At 50.7% G+C, this 22,797-nt stretch overlaps 1 protein-coding gene across 1 annotated transcript in view; it reads right to left on the bottom strand.

Moving 5' to 3' along the window:
- The window catches only part of RPH3A (rabphilin 3A), a 65,335-nt gene that overhangs the window by 23,270 nt on the left and 19,268 nt on the right, over nt 1–22,797 (bottom strand). Inside the window, exons 4-7 of the mRNA XM_084868406.1 lie at nt 15,112–15,258; nt 3,866–3,995; nt 2,327–2,413; nt 1,586–1,751 (exon numbers count right to left, since the gene is read on the bottom strand). Coding sequence (XP_084724532.1) covers nt 1,586–1,751; nt 2,327–2,413; nt 3,866–3,995; nt 15,112–15,258 — 530 coding nt within the window. The remainder of the gene's footprint in view (nt 1–1,585; nt 1,752–2,326; nt 2,414–3,865; nt 3,996–15,111; nt 15,259–22,797) is intronic.

Here is a 22,797-nt window from a genome sequence, read left to right as displayed (position 1 = left end):
CTAATGGGGTTATGTTCACTGCATTTCCAGAGTGGTCTGTGTTGTCCAAGCTTATCTAGTTCATGCCACCTACACGTGTCTGTGTATGTGTCTGGGCACAGGTGATGAACATTATATGTTATCAGTTAGCATTTACTCAGTGCTGCACTCTGTGAGACACTTGGCATGTAATAGTTTATTTAATACTCAAATGAATCCAATGAGTTATTAGCCCCATGTTATACAGGGTGGGGCAAAAGTAGGTTTGCAGTTGTTTAGGAGAAAAGCAGTAAAACAATTAATAAACTGTGTTTTGCACATTCACGATTGTAAATCTATTTTGCCCCACCCCATAAATGAAGAATGAATCAGAGAGGTTAGGACATTTGCCCAAGCTCACAGGGCTGGTCAGTGGCAGAGCTGGAATTCAGATCCCCAGATCTTTTCATTTTTAATTAAAAAACATGTTTATTGATTTCAGAGAGGAAAGGACAAAGAGATAGAAACATCAATGATGAGATAGAATCATTGATCAGCTGTTTCTTACACAGCCCCTATTGGGGATCGAGCCCACAATTTGGGCATGTGCCCTGACTGGGAATCGAACCGTGATTCCATGGTTCGTAGATTGGCACTCAACCACTGAACCACACTGGCCGGGCATATGTCCATGGTCTTGACAGTTACGCTCTACAATCTTCTTGACCTAGAGGGGGAAATGCTTAACCAGGAAGAAAAACGCTCTATTGGTAGAAACCGGGGCTCCTCAGGATGCAGTGGAGATGGACAATTTGGTAATTCTCTGCAAGGGATAGAAATTGCTCCCTTTGTCAGGAAGTATGATGCCTTTTGAGTGCCAGACACAGTACCAGGAACATTAAGAAGTTATTTTATAGGAGACAAGCTCAGGCACTTCAATTTTTGAGACCTTCCTTCCAGAAGCACTGCTTGTACTCAACTCGAGAGTTGTCATCCAAAAATGATCACTTGGTGTTAATTGGAATTACTGCATGGGCTTTATCTGATCAGTCCCAGTGGCCTCATCCAATTAATGTATTTTTATTGTGGTGGCCTTTTTTCTTTGTGTATTTTTGCCTCTCTCTTTTCATCATCATTTTAATAATTAATCATAATACTTGGATGATAGTGAAGGTATCCATAGTAGTAATAATTTTCTTTTACTAATTTCCTTTCTATTCAAGTTTCTGTTTTAATTAGTCCAATTTCAGATTTGCTGATTGTGGATATAAGAAATATCAGGAGTGAGGAAGGCCTTCTCAGCAAGCCCCAAATGCCCCCAGGCTCCAGTGTGTAGTTTGGCTGCCATCATTATATATTATCTTTGCTCCTAATTTTAATTTCCACCTCTGCTGTGCCTCTAAATACTCCACCAAAAATGCCGGACATTGTTGAGAGTTCTCTGTGCTCTCTTCTTAATAAGGGTTCATGGTGAGCTGTGAAGGGGACATAGGATTCCCAGACCCAAGCCCAGAGACTGCCTGTCCATCCACTGGGTAGAAACACAAACATATCAGGACATTCTCCAGGTAGACCAGTTAGCTGAGAGCTGTCCTTGGTCCTGAGAGAACAAATCGTTTTGTCCTACCTTGAGTTGGAGCCCGGACGGGTTGCTTGGGTTCGGGGGTAGGCTGCTCTGGGACAGCGGGCTCACTGACAGGCTGACTGGGTTTTGTCTTCCTTATGGGCATAGGCTGTGGGAGGACCTGTTTGGGGAAGCCCTTGAAGAACCAGGCTCCAGAACGCTTCCACACCTTGGGGAGGAGAGGGAGAGGATGATGACATGGCAGCCAAACATATTGCTCCTGCCTTCACGAGTGCCAGCTTTTAACTTTCCTCCCTCCCCTGAGCACATGGACACAACAGCCAGCACACTTTTCTCACCAGTATGCAGCCTTTCAGAATTTCTATTTGATCCCCACAATGTCCCTGACCACTCAACAGAGAGGGCCTGAGTAGACCCATTTTCTAATAGAGAAAGTTGGACCTCAGAGGATATGAGCTAGAATAAGGCTTCACAGCCAGACCGTACAAGGACAAGACTAGACAACAAGTCTTCCAGCTCTTAAATGTGGTGTGCTGATCCCTATTACTAGGAAGAGAAAAGTCACAGAACTGGAAAGGAAAAGAAATTCACTCAAACACACAGTGCTGTTCTGCCAGTGGCCACAGCTGAGCTGGTTTCTTTTATACCAAACCCTTAAGACACATCCCTGCCTAGGTTCTCCAGCCCCCCACCACCACCCCGTCTCCCTGGCTCTAGAGAGGAAGGGGGAACTGGATAAAAAGGAAGGGCGCTCTAGAAACTAGAAAGGACACGTCTACTCACCTCCCTCTGCTCGATGCAGATTTTGCAGAGCCACACAGGATGCGGGCGGTTGTTGGAGGTCTCCACCCCGCACTTGGTGCAGACGTTCTGGGGGCAAAATAGAGGCCAGTGTGCACTCAGATATGCCAGGTGCTCATGATCAGGGGAGGTGGCAATGGAAGCCCACTGCAGAAAGCTAGAACTTTCCTTCTCTCACCTCCTATCCATGACCAAGGTCAGTTAGAATAAAGTTCCAGACCCAGAGATAAGGAGCCATGGGTCAGACTGTTGGGCCTCAAAGGGAGAGTGGGGATAAAAGGGAAAGATCAACCAAAGGACTTATGTGCACACATATGAGCCTAATGGTGGCATGAGTGTGTGTGTGTGTGGGGGGGGTGTGGAATGGGGAGTCGAGGACAAATATGTGATATCTTAATCAATAAAATTTTTTAAAAAAAAATAGAATAAAGTTCTAACTTGGGTCTTAATTTCCAATTCCAAGACCTGGAGTGATTCCCACGCACTGGATAAAGAAATTCTCCAGGAGTGTCTGTGGGAACTGGGTTTTCAGCGTCCACACAGGGGAGATGACTGAGAGGGTTTTTAAGGAGGGAAGGCCAAGTATCCACGTGGCTTCCTAATGTATTTCTCCTCCCTTCCCACGCAAATGTGAGTCTGCCTAGGCTACGACCATAGCTTCCCATCTTCAAGGAGAAGGAAGTTATGTGAGTAAACACCACGACTGCGTGACGGGACATTATATTTTTGGCTGTTTTCTGGCAGTCAAGGCAAACAGGAAAGCCTGATGAGTCACCGAATTCTCACTCTTGGCTGACGGCAGCAGATGAGATTTTTTGGAATAGATCGACTTCCCGCAATATTCCATCTAAATGCCAAAGAGGACCCCAAGCAGGAGGTGCCAAGTGACTCTAGGGGTGTTTCCAGTTGGCTCATTCTCCTAAGTTCCTTCCCTGGGAATCAGGCAGATCCAAGGACCGTTCTGTCAGGGTCCTGGAATTGTCAAGTGCAGACAGCTGAGGGTACCGGGCAGAGGAATACGAGGAGAACCCCCTTCAAGAATAAAGGGTATCAAAGTCTAGTGGTCCTAACTGGGCTGGAGAGGGGCCTTCTAAGTCACTGTACTATAACCCAGGTTAAGAGAATGCTGGGTTAGCCTTTCACGTACACACATGTGTAGACATGAGTCCACCATGCTCTTTTAGCCTGACACTTAACTTGCTAAGCCACAGCCAGGATACTTGCAGACTCAACCTTAGCTCATACCTTACCTCAAGCTCCCAAGTTCATCCTGGATGGAACTGAGCTCCGAGGAGACAGAGGGGTCACAGGAAGGGGTCATGGGAGGAACCAGGATCAGGGTTACCTCGAGGGACAGCTGGATGTGAGAGCATCCCAGCAGGAATCATATTCTGGCAACTACCCTTCAGGATCCGAGCCCTACCCCCAAGACCCAGGGTCCCCCAAAGTTTGATCCCAGGCCTGGTCCCTCTGCATGGAATGAGAAAGGATGCAGGGAAGAGAAGAGGAGTGGGATGGTACCTTCTTACAGTCCTCGCACACGACGCAGGCAGAGCCCAGCATCCCCAGCTGCTCGCCACACAGGATGCAGCGGTTCACCCCGTCCCCAGCCACGTTCTTCCTCATGGTCTCCAGACGGTCCACCAGGCGCCTGGAAGCAGAGACAGGGTCCTGAGGACCTCCCAGGACCAGGGACCACCTGCCTCTCCCACAGGATCAGGCTGATGGTCTATTGCTTCTCTGAGCCGTGAGCTCTTACGTATGTCATGATAACTATTGGAACCTCCCTAAGAAACAAGCACAGGAAGTCTGGTGCATTTTCAGAAAAATCACACAACCCCTCCCCTATCCCCCAAAGCCCATCTGGTCTACTGACCTCAGATTCAGACTCTTATCTAGTCCTTTCTGCCTCATGTGCCCTCTGATAGGAAACTGCCTTCTGAGCTCCAGGTCTGTCCATCAACGTGTCTACATGACATCGTCACATGGATGTCTTCACAGGCATCTCATTCACTTGGCCCCATCATCTTGGCAGCTCTCTATTCCCACCCTGTCCCCAGCAAACATTTCCTTATTCTCCAAAAATGGCACCCCCATCCCACTGGCTTGCTCAAACCAGGATCTGGGGGGAGGGTCACCTTTTACCCCCTTCTCCCATGACATCCAATGAGCCAACCCAAACTCTAAGTGGCGAAGCTGCTAGCAGGCCTGTCTGCATGGGCAGGCTGGTTCTGCTTACCTGTTTTATGCCTCAACATTAAGTGCCCAATTATCTGGACAGCATAAGTGCCGGTAGCCCTCTAGTTATGTGTTTACACGCCTGATTAACTTGACCCTCATGCCTCACACCCAGGAGACACATCCGTCACCAGGCTGCGTGCTGAAGGGGGGCTGTTGGTTACTCAGTAATGTCGGTTGGTACCTCCCATTTTCAGCGATGCTCCCAGAGGTGCCAGAAAGGGTATGCCCCCTTCTCTGGGCACCAATGGATGACCTCTGGAGGTGGCAGGACGTGGATTCTCAACTTGGTCTGACCTCAGGATCTAGATGAGCTCTGCTCATTAATTTGACAAATATTCATAGAGCACCTGCCAAGTAGACAGCGAGGATCAAAAAAGGGAGCAGCCGAAACTGGTTTGGCTCAGTGGATAGAGCGTCGGTCTGCGGACTGAAAGGTCCCGGGTTCGATTCTGGTCAAGGGCATGTACCTTGGTTGGGGGCACATCCCCGATGGGGGATGTGCAAGAGGCAGCTGGTCGATGTTTCTCTCTCATCGATGTTTCTAGCTCTCTATCCCTCTCCCTTCCTTTCTGTGAAAAATCAATAAAATATATTTTTTAAAAAGGGAGCAAACAGGTGAGGTCCCTGCCCTCATGAAGTTGGAACTCTACTGAGAGACTCAGATGTCATTTAAATAGTCACACAAACCGTCATAATTAGACTCCTAGTTGGTTGTCGGAAGGACACGTCTGAGCAGCAGTGAGAACTCCTAAGAGAGGGATCTGAGAAGTCAGGATGGGGCCTCAGGGGAAGTGACCTTGAGTTGAGACCTGAGGATAAAGGGGAGCTGACCCAGTCAAGAGGGCGCGGAAGAGTCCTGGAAGCAGAGAGAACAGCATGTGCAAAGGACCCGAGAGCTGCTCAGCGTGGCTGGCGGCTGGATGGGGGAGAGGAGGCTGCAGAGATGGGCAGTGGCCAGTCCATGTCGTGTCTGGAGTCTCAGTGACTGGAAAGCATGTAAGGGCTTTGAATGGAGGTGACTCAACTTCTTCCCTGGGTTTGAGACAACACATGGACCTGAGGATGGAGCCCTCGGGAGGCTCAGAGCAGGAAGAGTTTCAGACACGATGGTGGTTCCAGGTAGAGTGAAGCAGGCGGGTCCCTAGACTCCATCCACACACGAGCTGGACCAGGTCCCTGGAAACGCCAGAGCTGTCCCAAGTGGGTCTGACTCAGTGGTGGTGAGAGAGTACGCTAGCTGGAGGGCCACCAAATGCCACTGCATGCTCCTGGTGTCACGGAGCCACTCTGTGTATTAGTCTCTTACGGCTGCTGTAACAAGTTACCACAACTAAGTGGCTTAAAACAACTGTTTTTATGTATAAATGAATATGACCTTCATATGCATATGACCTTCACAGTCCTGCAGCTCAGATGCCTGGGCCAACGTCAGGGCCTCGGCAGGGCTGCATTCCTTCTGGCTCTAGGGGAGGGTCATCCCCTGGCTTTGTCCGGTTTCTAGAAACTTCCCGCATTCCTTGGCTCATGACCCCTTCCTCCACCTTCAAAGACAACAGTGTACCATTTCCTGATCTTCCTGTACGCTGTGGCACTGCCCCTCCGGGTGGTTACCTGGGGCTCACTGGATGATCTAGATGCCCCCCCCCCCCCCCGCCTTCTCAGGATGCCTAACTTAATTACCTCTGCCAAGTCCTTTGCCAGGGAAGGTCCCACATTTCCAGGTTGCAGGGATTAGGATGTGGGCATCTGTCTACCATGCTCACGCTCCGGCCCCATCTGCCACCCAGGTTCTCTTCCCCCTGATTAGGCCTGAGTGAAACGCCAGCCTCCTTTCCAGAGCGAGGTCTGCGCTTCCTCCCTGCCTGGCTGTGGTGTCAGACCGGCCAGGCTTTGGACTCTGCCAGGTGCCAACCACCTTCTCCAGGTGCTCAGCCCCGGGTAAGTGTGGACTCCCTACACACATGTACCAGACATGTACCAGGCATTCACACCTACACACATTTACACACACACACACACACACACATCTGCACACACATTTACACACACTTACACACAACTACACACACATCTACACACCTACACACACACTTATACACACACACAACTACACACACACTTACACACACACCTACACACACGCTCATACACACACTTATACACACACCCCTACACACATACACACACACACACACACACACACACACACTTATACACACACACACACTTTCAGATGTTAGAAATAGGAGGCAGTTCTGAAGCAGGTATTGGGTGCTCATTCTGGAGTGAGTTTGTTTGCATTCACCTTTGAATGTTGCTACTTCCTAGCTCTGTGACCCTGAGAAGGTGCTTACCCCTTTCTGAGCCTTCGCCTTTCATGTGTAAATTGGGGAAAACAAAGTCCTACCTCCTAGGGTTGCTGCAAAGATAAAAGGAGAGTGTTTGTAAAATGCCTGGAACATGGTATCTACTCCTTAATGGTTGCTGATAATTATTTCTTCTGGAAATTTGTGGTTTTTATAACTCCCAGTAATAGCGGTTTTTCTGTGTAACCAGGGTGCTATAAACTACCCAGGAAATTTGTTTTTCTAAAGCTTTTAAAGGGGCTGCAGTAACTAGAAGTTGGCGGGACTCATGTGCCGGTCTCTAAACACACACATATGATGGCGCATGTATCCACATGTGAATACATATGCCCACAGGCACACCTGTAGAGGCACACATGCATGTGCACTTGAGTGCACACACATGCATGTGCACAGTCAGCACCAACGTACAGACCACACTTTCCCATGCAGGGCTGTGCGTGCCCTGGCCTGGCAGGGCCCCAGGCCCAGTGGCTGCCTTCCCCACACAAGGACAGCGCCGACTGCAGGCCGGATGGCGCGTGGCAGCTCCCTCTCCCCGAAAAAGCCGGGGCAGCCTGGGGAGCACGCGGCAGCTGCCTCCGAGCTCTCAGCCCAGCGCCGCTGCAGCGCCTGCTGAATGGGGAGGGAAGGCTCATGATGAGCAGCTGCGTCAGGAAGTGCTCCATGCGGAGCACCGCGGAGCTCAGGAAGACCCCCGCCTGGCACGGGCGGTGTGAGGGGTCTGGTACCGATTCCTCCATCGGAGAGGGAAACAGCGAAAAGCTGGGGCTCCACTGCTGACCGGAGGGACCAGAGCAGCTGCGGTTAGAGCAGCAGCTAACCGTTACACAGCGATTCCTAAAAATGCTGCAAAGTGAGAGAGTGTGTGCCAGGCTGTGTGTGCGTGTGTGTGTGTGTGTGTGTGTGTGTGTGTGTGTGTGTGAGAGAGAGAGAGAGAGAGAGAGAGAGAGAGAGAGAGAGAGAGAGAGAGGGTGAGAGGCATGCATACGCACGCACACTATCAATACCAGAGTCATGCTGCTGCTCTCGTTCTCACCCTAATTGCCAAGTGGGGGGACATTACAGGTAACTTTATTAAACGTGGCATTTTCTGAAGTTCAGATCAGGCCATCTGCCGAGGACACGGACAGGATTTAGAAACAGGAGGCAGCTGCGGCTGTTGTGACCAGCGCCGCCGGGAGGGGCCGGAGCAGGGCCCCTCGGGAGCCCGTCCTGAGATGGCCGAGCCATTCCGCCAGAAGGCCCTGCGCTGGGATGCCGGCTGCGCGCGCGTCTCAGACCCATTAATTCTCACGGTTGTTTATGATTGCCGTCACCGGGGAGCCATCGAGCCCAATCTCTCCCCGTGATGGATGGGTGGATGGGGTTCCGGCCTGCATCGCAGCACTTCGTCGGGGGAGGATCACCCCAGCTCGGAGTTGGAGACAAGGGCGCTAATGTGGTCCCTGCCAGGCAAGGTGCTGGGTCATGATGACGGTTACCCAGTTCCCAGGTACTGGGCTGGACGCTGGACGGGCAGAGTTCTTATGTCTTCTACAGCCTGTGGGGTCAACTCTATTGTTCACTCCCATTTCACAGGTGGGGAAACCAAGGCACACGCAGAGGAAGTTGCTTGTCTGAGGCACTCAGCTGCCAGCGGATGAGAGGGGATTGGAAGCGAGGTCTACCCCAGCTGGCCAACCTCCTGTGACTCTCCCCAGCCCCAGTTGTGCACCCGTGGGGTCCCTCAGCCTGGCCTGCTCCCCCTCACAATCTGGGACCTTTGGGGGATGTCAGAGAGCCAGTTTTCACCCGATCCTGCAGGCCAGGTTGGGGGACCCCAAATGGTGCACGAATTCATGCACCGGGCATGCCGTCTATAATAATAAAATCACAATATGCTAATTAAACCGGACAGCCAAACGACCTTCTGGACGTCCTTCCGGACCACCTTCTGGAAGATGAAGATGCTGGGGCTGTGAGGGCTGAGGCAAGCCACTGCAGCTACAAGGGCCTAGACCCTTGCAAAAATTTCATGCCTGGGGCCTCTAGTTAGCTATGTGACACTGGGCAGGCTGCTGCCTCAGTTTCCTCCTCTCTACGAGGGGAGTAACAGGATAGCCCACTACACAGGGCTGTTGTGAGGGTGGCAGAAATGACTCTAACTAAAGCTTTGCGCATGTGAACTGGTATCACGTTAAGCTGAGGGGGGTTGCAGGGAAACCCCAAGTGTACTTCTTCCTGTTTTGTGAACCTAACAAAAGGGCCAGAGTGGTGGTCCTCAAAGGGGGTGCTGTTGCCCTCTGAGGGCATGTGGCACGGTCTGCAGACAGTTTTGGTTGTCATATCTGGTTGGGGGGGTCACTACAGGCATCTGGTGGACGAAGGTCGGGGACTCTGCTAAAAAAAAAAACCTCCAATGCACAGCACAGTCCACCATCAAGAGTCATCTGTCCCACTGAAACCGGTGTGGCTCAGTGGATAGAGCATCAGCCTACGGACTGAAAGGTCCCAGATTTGATTCTTGTCAAGGGCATGTACCTTGGTTGCGGGCACATCCCCAGTAGGGGGTGTACAAGAGGTAGCTGATCGATGATTCTCTCTCATCGATGTTTCTAACTCTCTATCCCTCTCTCTTCCTCTCTTTTATTTATTGAAAAAAAAATCAATAAAATATATTTTTTTAAAAAGAAAAGAATTATCTGTCCCCAAATGTCTACCGTGCTGAGGCAGAGGAGCCTGGAGACCACATGGTCCAACCTTGCACTGTGAGACTCAAGTGGTTCTGTGAGAGGCCTGGACAGTTGGGTGGAGGGTTCCTTTAACATGTACTTCCTGTTATGCCAGACATGGACTAATGACGGAATTAAGAAGATTTCCATATTTTTTTTTTTTTTGTGCACAAACAGACTCCGTACAGGCTGTAGTGCAGGAGAAAGCTTTGGCCCAATCCCCAAGAAAGCGGAGGTGCTGCTCAGCAGTTCCAACATTGGGGGTTCAGAGTTTCCTCCAAACCCGGTGTGATCTATGAATAGTCCTTCTTAAAAACGCACACAGACACATGCGTCGCCATGTCTAGAACACCCGCAGGACCCCGGAAACCTAGCCACGGAAGGCCTGACTCAAGGTAAAAAAAAGTGGGGAGGTTCTTTCTTTAGAAAGAGGAGGGAATGACCTGACTTATTGTCGGCTTGTCAAGCCATAGGCAAGATGCCAACCTAATAAGCACTATTACTCACTTCTCCCTCTGTCCACATTTTGGAAAGATTCTGTGCCAAAAATATAGGGGCCGATGGAACAGAGATGGAGAGGTGATAGGAACCCAGCAGGTCCTGTCAACAACAGGTTGTGTCTCTCTGATTGCCTCCTCCATCACAGCATCTGGACACCAAGGTTAATGACAAACCCTAATTACTTCTCTGGGGCCCATATGTTTAGGGACGGTGACCTCGAATAGAAGCCACCGCTGCCTGTCCCTCCACAGGCAGGATCTGAGAGCCAATGCCTTTGAGAAGCTCCGAGCAGAAAGAAATATAATAAGGATGCAGAGGGTGCTACGATTGGGGGGGGGTGGTGTTAATTTTAATTTAAAAAATATATATTTAATTGATTTTTACAGAGAGGAAGAGAGAGGGCTAGAAATTTAGAAACATCAATGAGAGAGAAACATTGATCAGCGGCCTCTTGCACACCCCCTACTGGAGATGTGCCCACAACCAAGGTACATGCCCTTGACCGGAATCGAACTTGGGACCTTTCAGTCCGCAGGTCGATGCTCTATTCACTAAGCCGAACTGGTTTTGGCAATTAAACCAAAAATTTCAGACACAAAATTTCCCAAGAAAATGTTTAATTCCAACCTTAATACACGGTCAAGGTCCTGCGGACGCCTCATGGGCGTGTGTCCATCTCACAAAGCCCCTTTGTACACTAAGGAGAAGTACTCAGTGTCCATGCAGCCTGGCACCTCTAGCAACAGCTGATTGGATGAGGGGCGGGCACTCAGAGGGAGCTGAGCCAATCAGAGTCCCTTCCCTGGGAATTTGGAATTGGGACTGAGAAGAGCTATAACACTGGGGAAGTATAGCATGGCTATATTTCCTACCATGCGAGATGAGAAGCAGACCTTTCATGAGGCTAGGCTGTGTTCCTGTCCTCAGATCCTTAGAAATAGCTCTGCATCCTTATATTAAATTCCCCTTGCTGTATAATGTGGTAGTCTCCCAAGGTGGCCACCACTAATGCCTTCCTATGGATGCATAAGTCACTCTTCCACAAGCAGATGGGACCCATTTCCCTTTTCCAATAGAATATGGTTGACTAATACGCTACTAGTTTCAGATCCAGCTGTTAAGAACTCTGGATCTTGTGGGATTCAACTCCCATGTAAAGGAGCTCAGGCCAGACCGCTGAGTAAGGGGGAAAAAAGGGACCACATAGAGCACACATATGTACGGACATGTCCTTGGACCTTCCAGCCCAGCCCAGCCACCAGCCAAACGCAGCTGGGTCAGCAATCCCAGCCCATGTCATGTGGAGCAGAAAATCTGCCCAGCAGAGCCCTGCCTGAATTGTCAAAAATAACATACTGTCATTGCTTTAAGTCACCAAAATTAGGGTGCTTTATTAATATAGCCAAGGATAACTGGAACCACCTTGCTGGAATTGAGTTCCTTTCTGGCAAGCAAGCCAACTGTCCTAACGCATATGGAAAGCCTGTAGTAGGCAGGGCGTGCAAAATAAACTCTGTCGTCCCACTTAGCCCTTGAATAAGGGGTGTGGGGGCACGATGAGGTGGTTATGAGTTTCCCCTCTCCTGTCCATCATCTCCCCTTCCGGGGGACCTGAGGAGAGCAGAGCTGGGTTGTGGGCTGAGTGGAGATCAAAGGTTTAGACACCCCATTGGGCAGAAGCAAAGAGGCTTCTAGGAGAGAACCAGCTCTGATCTTCCGGGGTGCGTGACTCTAGCAAAGCTGCCCCAAGAAGACAGCACCTCCTTGGAGGCCCGAGGGTGAGTCTCCCTGGAACTCTCAGAGCCACAGGAGCATGGTGACCAGCTCTGGATGTACAAACAGGTTAGTAAGACCCAGAAGGAATAGGGACGGCATAGAAGGAGCTCCAGCTCCTAGCTCCCAACATGCCCCCTCCAAACCCGAGCCTTTCAAATGTCCATCTTCTGCAGTCCAGGAAATTTGGGTCAGACCTTCAGGAAAGATACCTAATAGCTAAGACCATACTTCTGAGAGCCAGCCAGCAGGACGTACATCTTCACTCGACGTGACCTTAGGCAAGGGACCTGACCTCACTAGCAAAATGGGGATGATATTAATAGCATCTACTACTCAGGGTGGAGAAAAGCAGCTCAAAGGTTAATCCACGTGATGTTTTGTTATTATTGTTGCTGTTTTAAATATATACTATATACTTTTATTGATTTCAGAGAGGAAGGGAGAGGAAGATAGAAACATCAGTGATGAGAGAGAATCACTGGTTGGCTGCCTCCTGCACGCCCCACCAACTAGGGATGGAGCCCGCAACCTGGGCATGTGCCCTGACCGGGAATGGAACCGTAACCTCCTAGTTTTGTGGTCGGCAAACTGCAGCTCTCAAGCCACATGCAGCTCTTTGGCCCCTTGAGTGTGGCTCTTCCACAAAAGACCACAGCCTGGGCGAGTCTATTTTGAAGAAGTGGCATTAGAAGAAGTTTAAGTTTAAAACATTTGGCTCTCCAAAGAAATTTCAATCATTGTATGGTTGATATCTGGCTCTGTTGACTAATGAGTTTGCCAACCACTGGCCTAGTTCATAGGTCAACACTCAACCACAAGGCCACACTGGCCGGGCCACATGGCATTTGTAGGCTCAGGGTTTGGCATAGAGTGAGTGCTCCATAAAGGGTACCCGGCAGGATGACTATTTGTGATGTCCATCAACAGTGACTCCACACCTCTCTAGAGGGCTTTCCCTCGGGTAACGGGAAGAGGACTCAGCATCACAGAGACGGGTGCCTGGACCCAGGACGAGGCACAGAAACAACTGCTGTTTTAAGAGTCAGAAGGAGGTCAGTGGCTCTGGAGGAACAGGTAGCCCCGGGGTCCAGAGGACTCCAGCCAACACCCCAACGCGTAGTCTGATTAGGAGGATCCCGAGAATCAGACTGGCCACCTCCCTGAGGATGGAGAAGCCGAGGCTCCCCAAGCCTATTCACCGGGAACCTCAGGTCCTGAAGCTGGGGGGCGGGGGGAGGGACAAGGGTGCCAGGTTTCAGCCTCGTTCCACATCTGATGTGTCGCTTTGCTTTTATCTGGCTTCTCTCTGATCCTCTCCCAGGGAAGTGTGGGAAGAACTGGAACGAGGGCAGGTTGGAGCTCTTGAGACACAAATAGCACTGGGGGTGCCTCTGGCCATGCTGCCAACCAGGTCTTGCTGCTGGAAGTGTGTGTGTGGGGAAACAGCCGCGGCCAGAATCCCGCCTCTCCTCCTCCCCTCCCGCAGCTGCCGTGCCCACCTGGGCGGAAAACACAGCATCTCAGCAAAGGGAAGCTCTGCCTCCCAGGGCTCGGTTCCCGCTTCCCCGGGAGCCTCTCAGATCTCCTCCCACGGAAGCCGGGCTGCTGGAAGCCCAGGGCTTGCCAAGCAGGAGTCTCGGGCATACATTCCAGATCAGAGGGCTTGGCCAGGGACAAAGCCTGAGCTTCCACAGAAAGTTCATTGACAAAGGACTGCTACCGTTTACTGAGTGGGCGCTATGTGCCAGGCACCGCGTGAATCCATCACGTGTTAAACACTCGCTGAGAAGCATGTGGTAATGTTATCCCCACTTTGCAAAAGAGGAAACTGAGGCACAAGGAGGTAAATGGCTTACTGACCAGGGGAGGTCACACAGGGGGTCAGGGTTAGACCTGGAATTTGGACCCGGGTTAACCACTGTGCTAGTCCATCCTGTCACCAGGTTAGTCAAGGCAAATCACAAGACATGGAGGACAAGGCAGGCAACCCATCTACCCTGTTCCAGGATGTTCAAGTTAGAACCTTCTCAAGCCACAGAGACATTCCCCACACCCTAACTTGACCCCCAGAGTCAGACATGTTCAGATGAGATGGGCATCGCAGCTGATTGGACGAGAGAGAGCACCTGACATAAGGCAGCCAATTAGAGTGCCTTCCCTGGGAATCTGGACCCTGAACTACAAGATTCTAAACTCTCCAGCCTCTTGGCCACAGGAGATGGAGAGGGAAATTAGGAGGCAGCATTATCTGTCATATTCGCTCATTCCCTCAACAAATATTCTAGTGTGCACGCCTATTGTGTACCAGGCTCTAGAGACTCCGTAGTGAACAAAACAGGCAAGCATCTCTACCCTCGGGAACCTTATCTAACTGGGAGACATAAACAATTGTCAAAGTAAATATCTATATATACCCTGTTTCCCCGAAAATAAGACAGTGTCTTATATTAATTTTTGCTCCCAAAGATGCACTAGATCTTATTTTCAGGGGATGTCTTATTTTTCCATGCGCTAGGTCTTGTTTTCGGAGGATGTCTTATTTTCGGGGAAACACAAGTACATATAAAAGGCTAATATGCAAATTGTCCCTGTTGGAGTTGGACTTGGAGACCATAGTTAGATTGCTCACTATGACGTACGCTGAGCACCAGGGGGCGGCATGGAACAAAGGAAGGCCGTGGCGGGCAGCTGGCAGCTGGGGAGGGAAGGGCACTGCCAGCAGCAGGAAGGCCCCAATTGGCCCTGATTGCCAGCCAGGCCTAGGGACCCTACCTGTGCACACGTTTCATGCACCAGGCCTCTAGTGTAAATATCAAATGTCAGCTGGTGGTACGTGCTATTCAGGAGAAAGGCTGAGAGGAATTCTTGCTTCCAAGGGTTCATCCTTAACACACATATCCCTCTTCCCACAAGGCACAGGCCCACAGTCTCCTTCCTCCCCATCAGAAAGACCCCATTCCCCCTCTGGAAAAGCCCTTTCCCCAGGAAGCTGCCTCCCCCCTCTCCCTCCCCCAGCCCTCCAACCTCATGTGACAAAGATTCCAGTTCTGCCTGGGTGGGTGGCCTGGTGGGTCACAGACAGCAAGGCCCAAAGGCGGCCCCCCTCCACCCCAGCACTCCAGGCCCCGCCTCCAGGACCGTGGGACGGACGGGAAGTGTCAGGCCTCACCCAATCCGCGCCTGCTCCATCTCTTCCATTTTCTCCGCCCGGGCGATCACCCTGTTGATAATTTCCTTCTCCTCGTCTGTCAGCTCCTCCTGCTTCCTCTGCCTGTCGGACTGACCCCCGGGATGGACGGACCAGCCCGCCTGGAGCCTGAAAGGTAAGTTGGGAAGGCGTGAGGCTGGACCGGAAACGCAGCAGGCAATGTGGAGCTGTGGTTAGACCCCAGGCCCTGGAGTCGGGTAACCCCCTGGGTCACACCTTTGCCGGGGAAACTCCCTGGCTGGGAGGCTCTGGGCTAAAGAATCGTATCTCTCAGAGCCTCAGTTTGCCCATCAGTACAATGGGTTTATTCTCACGACGTGCTTAGCACACATTTGCAGGAAGCTCACGGCATCCTGGAGGACAGTGGTGTTCTCAGGAGAAGATGCCAGAGGGTGGAGCTAATTCTGGGAGGGCAGCCAGAAGCCCTAGGCTCCAGGTAGACCCCAGCCCCTGCCTGGCACAAAGATGCTGCTGGGTTTGAGCTACAGATTTAAAAAATAACACATGTAAAGCAGTTGCCAACGAGGCTTATGAAAGTCCCCTGCTTTCCTAGAAACGCCCAGATGTACAGCCTCAGAAGCTCCTGTAACATTTTGAGTTTCATCCTGTGTTCTTCTTGGCTTTTTTTAAAAATAAGCAGACACGCCCAGAAAGAAACTCACTACAGACTGATTCATATGCCTTTAGCATAACGATTATTGCTTGTCTCATTTTTTATTCTTATAAGTATATTTCCAGTAGGACATGATCTCACTCGTCTAGGGGAAATGGTGAACAACATAGACGGATGAACAAGAACAGACCCAGAGATAAGGAGCCATGGTCAGACTGTTGGACCTCAAAGGGAGGGTGGGGATAAAAGGGAGAGATCAACCAAAGAAGTTATGCGCATACATACGAGCCAAACCAGTGGTCAAGGACAACAGGGGGGTGGGGGCATAAGTGGGGGGAGGATTGGAATGGGGGGGTTGAGGACAAATATGTGATACCTTAATCAATAAAGAATGTTTTTTTTAAAAAGCAAACATGGACACTGACCTCTTGGGCACCACACTACCTCACTTAATCCTCACATCCTCCCTACCAGACAGGGCCTGTCATACATCTCCTGGTGAGGAGACTCAGCTATGGAGAAATTAGACCATTTCCCCTACATTGTGCGGCTAGGGAGTGGCCGAGGTGAGATTCGAACCTGGGCCGCCTGTGCACTTAACTTGCACAGCACAAAGAGGCCTGAGTGCCTGCCCACGTCACCCGGGGACGGCACAGAGGATCAGAGAGTGCTGGGGAGAGCGGAATCTACTGCACATTATGACCATCTCCACGGACGGGAGGGACCACGCCCCAGGGCACGGAGGCGCATCGCCCAAGTGGAATGCAGGGTTCAGCACCGCTAGGAATGCTGGTCCCTGGGCTGGGGTGGGGGGGGGTGGGGGGGGGAGATAGTACCTGGAATCCTCCAGAGCCTGCTCCCCATTAGCTGCCAGCCTCTATTACTTCCACTGCTCCACTCTCGCCGGCAGCCATGAAATTGCCTTTTGACACTCAACGTTAAAAATTAAAAGCCATCTCCTTTTCCCCCCCACTCCCCTCCTGTGCCATCCTCCTATCTCAGCGGGTTTGCACTAAAGAGGAGAGAAGGAAGAGTTTGAAAGTGAAGGGAAGCAGGTGTTCAGGGCCACGTCTTGTTGGGGGAAAGGGGAGGAAGATGAAATTCTGGTGGAAACACACCTTGCCCTGGAGCCAGGGCCTCTGGGGATGGACAGATCAATGCTAAACAGGCTCACCCCCTCTGCTCAATACCTTCCAGTGGCTTCTCATTGGCTTTGGGGGAAAAAAACCCCCACATTGTGATAATGCTGAAGGCTACTGAACTGTACACTGTGAAATGGTTGACTTTATGCTCTGTGAAGTTCACCTTGGTAGTAATAAATGCCAGTCTTCTTGTCCATCTGCAAAGTCCTACCTGATCGGTCCTCAACCTGCCTCTGTCCTCATCACCCCCCTTACTGCACCCCAGCATCACTGGCCTCCCTCCTCAATCAAACACTGAAACCTCGTTTCTGCCTCAGGGCCTTTGCACTCGCTGTCCCCTTTCCAGGAACACTATCCCCCCAGATCTCCCCGTGGATGGCTCCTTCTCATCATCCAAATCTGGTTCAAAAGTCAACTCAGAAAGGCCTTCCTTGATCCCTATTGTCCAGGTTCATTTTCTTCATGGCACCCGTTGCTAACGGAAAGTATCTTTTTAAAGAATTATGTTGTAAAGAAAAAGGAGGAGGAAGAGGAGAAGGAGGAGGAGGAGGAGGAGGAGGAGGAGGAGGAGGAGGAGGGGAATCTCTGTCAATCTGCAAAAGCCTGTGTGTCTGATCACCCTCTTACACCTCTGCCATGGCATAACAACAGCCCAGGACAGAACGTTGGAGGCTGAGAGGCCTGTGGAGCAGAGCTGAGTCATTCCAGCCACGGCCACCCTAGACCAGCCAACCCTTCGCCGCATAAGCGAGTCCAGCCAAGACCAGCAGAGCCACCAGCCGAGCCCAGATTCCTAGAAACAACTGTTCTACACCACAGAGTTTTAAGATTGTTTGTTATGTAGCAAAAGCTAGCTGATACAGTACCCACTACGACACCAACAAGCAAATGTGAAGCTTGCTAGGCTCCCTGCTTTTACTTTGTGGTTTGGTGTTGTTTTAAATGACAGTTGCACAAAGTTCACCATGATGCATTTAATGCTTTCAGCTACTCAACGTCCTTATCCAGCTCCACGCTTACCTGTCTTATCTGTTTAGCTTCGGGATAAAATATTAATCAAAGAAAGAGTTTCACTGCTAACAGAAAGCCTATAGATCATTGCAACTGACCTGCTCATTTTCTGGTTAATTTGCATACTCACTCCTGATTGGAGGGCGGGGAGTGGCGGAGAAACGTGTGTGGAGCAAGTATGCTCAGGGGCTGAGGAAACCAGCATCCTGGACATGCTTGATGGCTGCCTGAATGTACCCGCTTAGGGGCATCTAGAGAGGGTCAGAAGGGACTCTCCCCCCAAAACCAGCCCCAGGGGCCCCAAATACAAAAGGAATGAGTCCTGGCTCCAGGGGGGAGCCCCTCCCCGATGTTTCTCCCTAAATACCTGCCAAGGGCAGGCTCACACATCCGTCCTGCCTCCCCTCTTAATTCTTTATTTCATGCACACAATGGCCATGTAATAAACACCCAGCAGATGTCTCTTTTAACAAATTATAACTCCCAAAGGGAGTGCGGTGATGGAGGTGCCTCTGGGGCACCGAGGCTCTGAGGCATCACACTGGGCTGCTGTGCAGAAAATTAATCCTTTTTCTTTCCTTTATTCTCCTCACCCCCCCCCCCCCTTCCCCCAGGATGCCGGCACAGGCAGGTGTCAGCAGGACGTCGCTTTACAGCTCCGTGAATGAGGTTTTAATGGATCCTGGTGGAAAGGATGGGGAAGGAAGGGCAGCCGCACCACAGAATGTTTTGCACATGCCCTGTGGGTGTAAAGGCCCCTTTCAGATGAAATTTACCCCCACCAGATGAAAGCGGGGTGCAGAGGGAAGCCAGGGTCACCCCCTCCCCCCCGAACCTCCTTTAGGATGCTCAGGGAATCTAAGGCTCCTGCTAATCTGTTAAGCCAGACTGAGCCCCACGTGGTTCTTCTGAAATTCCATGTGTTCTCACTTTGGGTCTTTGCACATGCTGTTCCTCTACCTGGAACTCATCTGTCTCTGCTTTCGCTGGACCCCACCTTATGCTTCACTTCCCCCATGACCCACACGGCTGTGCTAGACGCCCCTCCTGTGCTTGCTCGGCCCTCCGCGACGGCACACTGGAGTATATTTGTTGGTGACTGGCTGTTTACTTGTTTGTAGACCCCACCAGACCCATACTCATCCTTTGGCTATCTCTGTATTCCCGGTGCTTACGACAGTGAGTGATTGATATGCAGTAGACATTCGGTGAATAGTTGATAATGAAGGAAGGAAGGGAGGAAGGGAGAAAGGAAGGAGGGGAGGAGGGAGTGAAAGAGTATAGTCACAGACTGTACCTATCAACTCTTAGTATTCAGGAAGCTTCTATGAGCTTCCAGACCCTCTGGGGTCATGAGCTTCTCTCTTGTGACATTCATACTTATCACCTGACATTGTCTCGGCATCTCTCCCTGGCACTCACCATACTCAGAAGAAGCAGATCTAGCCTGGCCAGTGTCTTACCAGCCAACAACAGGAATTGTAGAACATTCAAACGGCCTTTAGCCATCAACTTGTCCAGAGCTCCCATTTGACAGATGGAGAAACAGAGGCAGAACTGGGGAAGTCATTTCCCAGGGTCACCTGATCGATGTTAAGAAAACCTTTAGAGGATTTTGGGCCCAGTGATGTGGTCGTTTGGGTCCAAAAGAGCTGGACAAATTTTGCAAGTGATAGATATACACATTGTATATATACAAATACACACACAAGGTATCTATACCAATAAAAGAGAAAGATGCAAATTGACTATACCTTCGCAACGCCCACAGCCAATCAGGAGTGAGTATTCAAATTAACCCAACAAAGATGGCGGCTAATTTGCATACACAGGCGTGGAGCTGCCTGGCTGGGAGCAGTGCGGGATACTCCTGGCCTCTGGGCTGGAGCAAAAGTGGTGCCACCAGCCAGGGGAAGGAAGGCCCATTCTTGCACAAATCTTCATGCATTATGTGTGGGTATGTATGTATGTACAATGTATATAAACAAAACACAGGGTAAGGCAACATCCCAACACAATGCTTCACAGTTCACGGAGCTCTCCTGTGCCCCTCGTTGGATGCTCTGTCCACCTGGTGAGGGAGGAAGGACAGAGTGACCCCGCTGTCTTGCAGAGGAGACAGCCAGGACTCGGGAGGTGAAGGGCATGTCCACAGCCCCACTGGGTCTCCTGACGCCAGACCCCGCGCTCTGCCTCTGGCTCTGTGCTAACACCCCCATCGTGGGGAGGGCAGACCCCTTCCCTTCCCGTGGCTTCTGAGCGTGCTCTCAACCACCGGAGCCCTGCGGCTCTGCAGCCGACGCCTCACTGATTGGACCCGGCATCCAATCGGTCACGCCTATTTGGGAGATGAGTCCCATTGCATAGACAGAGGCTGTGGGCAGAGCCGGGACCTCTGCGCCAAGGGCAGCTCACCGGGAAATCGGGGGCCTCCCTCGAGGGGTCTGGGACTGCGTGCATGGCGCGTGACTTCCCGCAAGCTCCTTCTGCGCATCATCTTTTATTAATGGAAGCGGTTGCTTCGGTTAATATTTTCTTTATTTCGGAACAGAACTCTGGGCAAAGGCTGTGGAAACGGGGCACTGAGTGGTCCCCAAACTTGTGGAAATGCCACCAGAATGAAATGGAGGGCTCCCCTAGGGAATGGCTGTCCCTCCTTTCATCAAGATACTGTTTGAAATTTCATAATTCTTTTTCTCAAAAGGGTGTCTTTTTTAAAAAAACAAAAAACTTACATTTCTTTTTTAGATATATAAAGTGTGCTAGTTCCTTTTTTGGCCATCTCTATTGTAGGGGCAAGCCAATTAGATCAGAAAGTATATGCTAACCGTGGCCGGTTGCTCAGTGGTTAGGGTGTCAGCCCATGGACAGAAGGGTCTTGGATTCTATTCCAATCAAGGGCATGAACTGAGGTTGCAGGTTCAATCCCTGGCCCTGGCCAGGCATGTGCATGAGGCAACCAATCGATGTGTCCCTTTGCATCAATGTTTCTCTCTCTCTCTCTCTCCCCCTCCCTTCCTCTCTAAAAATCAATGGAAAAATACCCTCAAGTGAGGATTAACAAACAAACAAAAAGAGATATAATTCAGTTGGTCGAACAATAAAATAGTAGCATAAGATACTCACTGTTCTTTGTCACTGGAGGAAGGCAGAGAAAGGAGAGAAAGAAAGCATGAAGTCAGGAAGGAAATCTCATCATGAGAGCAGCACTGTATGGATGCACCACCTCATGGTTTGACTGACAAGGACCTGTTTCCATTTGTCTCCCCCAAAATCATCATGATCTGATTCCAGCTCATCCAAAACCAGGTTCCTGCAGGGACGGCTTGTGAAAGCCACGGATGGGGTTAAAATGACCCATCGGTGCAGCTTATGGACGAACCGAGCCAATCACTCAGCGTTTACATAATGGGCGTGGGGTCCTAAAGAGGAATCACTTCATGACGTGGCCAACGCCATTCTCGGCTTTTGTTGTCTCCATCGCTGTGAGGAGGGTCACGAGCCCTGAGCAGTGATTGGCTCCTCCGAACGTAGACCTTCCAGTGCCCATCTATGAGACGTGCAACCCTACACAGACACCGCCCCTGAGTCCTCTCTGTGTGCCTCGGTTTCCCCCTCTGACCGCTGGCACGCTCTCGCTGGCCGACTTCAAAGCTATAGGGCAGCATGACCTTCCCAGCAATTCTCCCCAAGTTTTCCCAACATAAAGAGCTGAACGAGCCCAGCCGGTGTGGCTCAGTGGTTGAGCACTGACCTATGAACCAGGAGGTCACGGTTTGATTCCTGGTAGGGGCACATACCTGGGTTGTGGGCTGGATCCCCAGGGTGGGGCGTGCAGGAGGCAACCAACTGATGATTCTCTCTCATCATTGATGTTTCTATCTCTCCCTCTTTTTTCCTCTCCGAAATCAATTAAAAAATATATATATATTTATACATTTTTTTTTAATAGTTAAACCACTGCCCGACCCTCACCAGACACAGGTTCCTTTTCCTCTTTCCAATGCCCTCACACGTTTCACACACCACCTTAGGCTCAAGGAGGCTGAGAGAGGAAGGCGTTTGAGAATCACAAAGGCAGCCAGTGGATCTGGCTAGCCGGCAGTCAGTGAAGACTGGACGTCTTCATTTCCCGGAGAAAGACATCACCAGCATCCGCATCGCCGCCGCAGCCGGCGAGAGAGCATGCGTGGCAGCTGCCACCCGCCCATCCGCGTGTGTGGGAAAATAGCATTAATGTCCCAAGGACACGCAGGCGCGAGGCGGCAGGCCATATGCACGCAGAACGCCGAGCTGTTATCCTTCTAATCTCATCGTAAAGCAAATGGCTGGGCCTGGTGCCCACGGAAGTAAACTCTCGGATGCGTGGGATTTTAATTAACTGACGTTTCGGCAGTAAAATAAATGTCACCCCATCCAGCCTTCAGGCAACGGTTTATCTTCCAGAGACACACTTGTTGGTGGATGGAATGTTTTCTGCAAAATAAGTCTGGGGCCCAAGGGGACATCATGGGAAGGGTTTGAGAGAGTGTTTCCTTTTTTTTTTTTTTTTTTTTTTTCATTTAATTTAATTATTTTCCAGGTGTTTCCTTTCAGAAAAGAAATTGGTAGAAAATTGTCTTCAAAACTGTAAGACTCCGGTTTTAGGCAGAAGTAAAGGGGCAGGGGCTTTAGCTCCACAGGAGGTGGATGGACTAGCTCAGTGGTTGGCAAACTGCGGCTCTCGAGCCACATGCGGCTCTTTGGCCCCATTGAGTGTGGCTCTTCCACAAAATACCACGGCCTGGGTGAGTCTATTTTGAAGAAGTGGCATTAGAAGAAGTTTCAGTTTTTTAAAAAAATGTGGCTCTCCAAAGAAATTTCAATCGTTGTACTGTTGAT

The sequence above is a fragment of the Pipistrellus hanaki genome, assembly GCF_964339955.1.
Source record: "Pipistrellus hanaki genome assembly, chromosome: 19".
Lineage (NCBI taxonomy): Eukaryota > Metazoa > Chordata > Mammalia > Chiroptera > Vespertilionidae > Pipistrellus > Pipistrellus hanaki.
The sequence above is the reverse complement of the archived record's forward strand: the minus strand, read 5'-3'. Positions and strand labels throughout refer to the sequence as shown.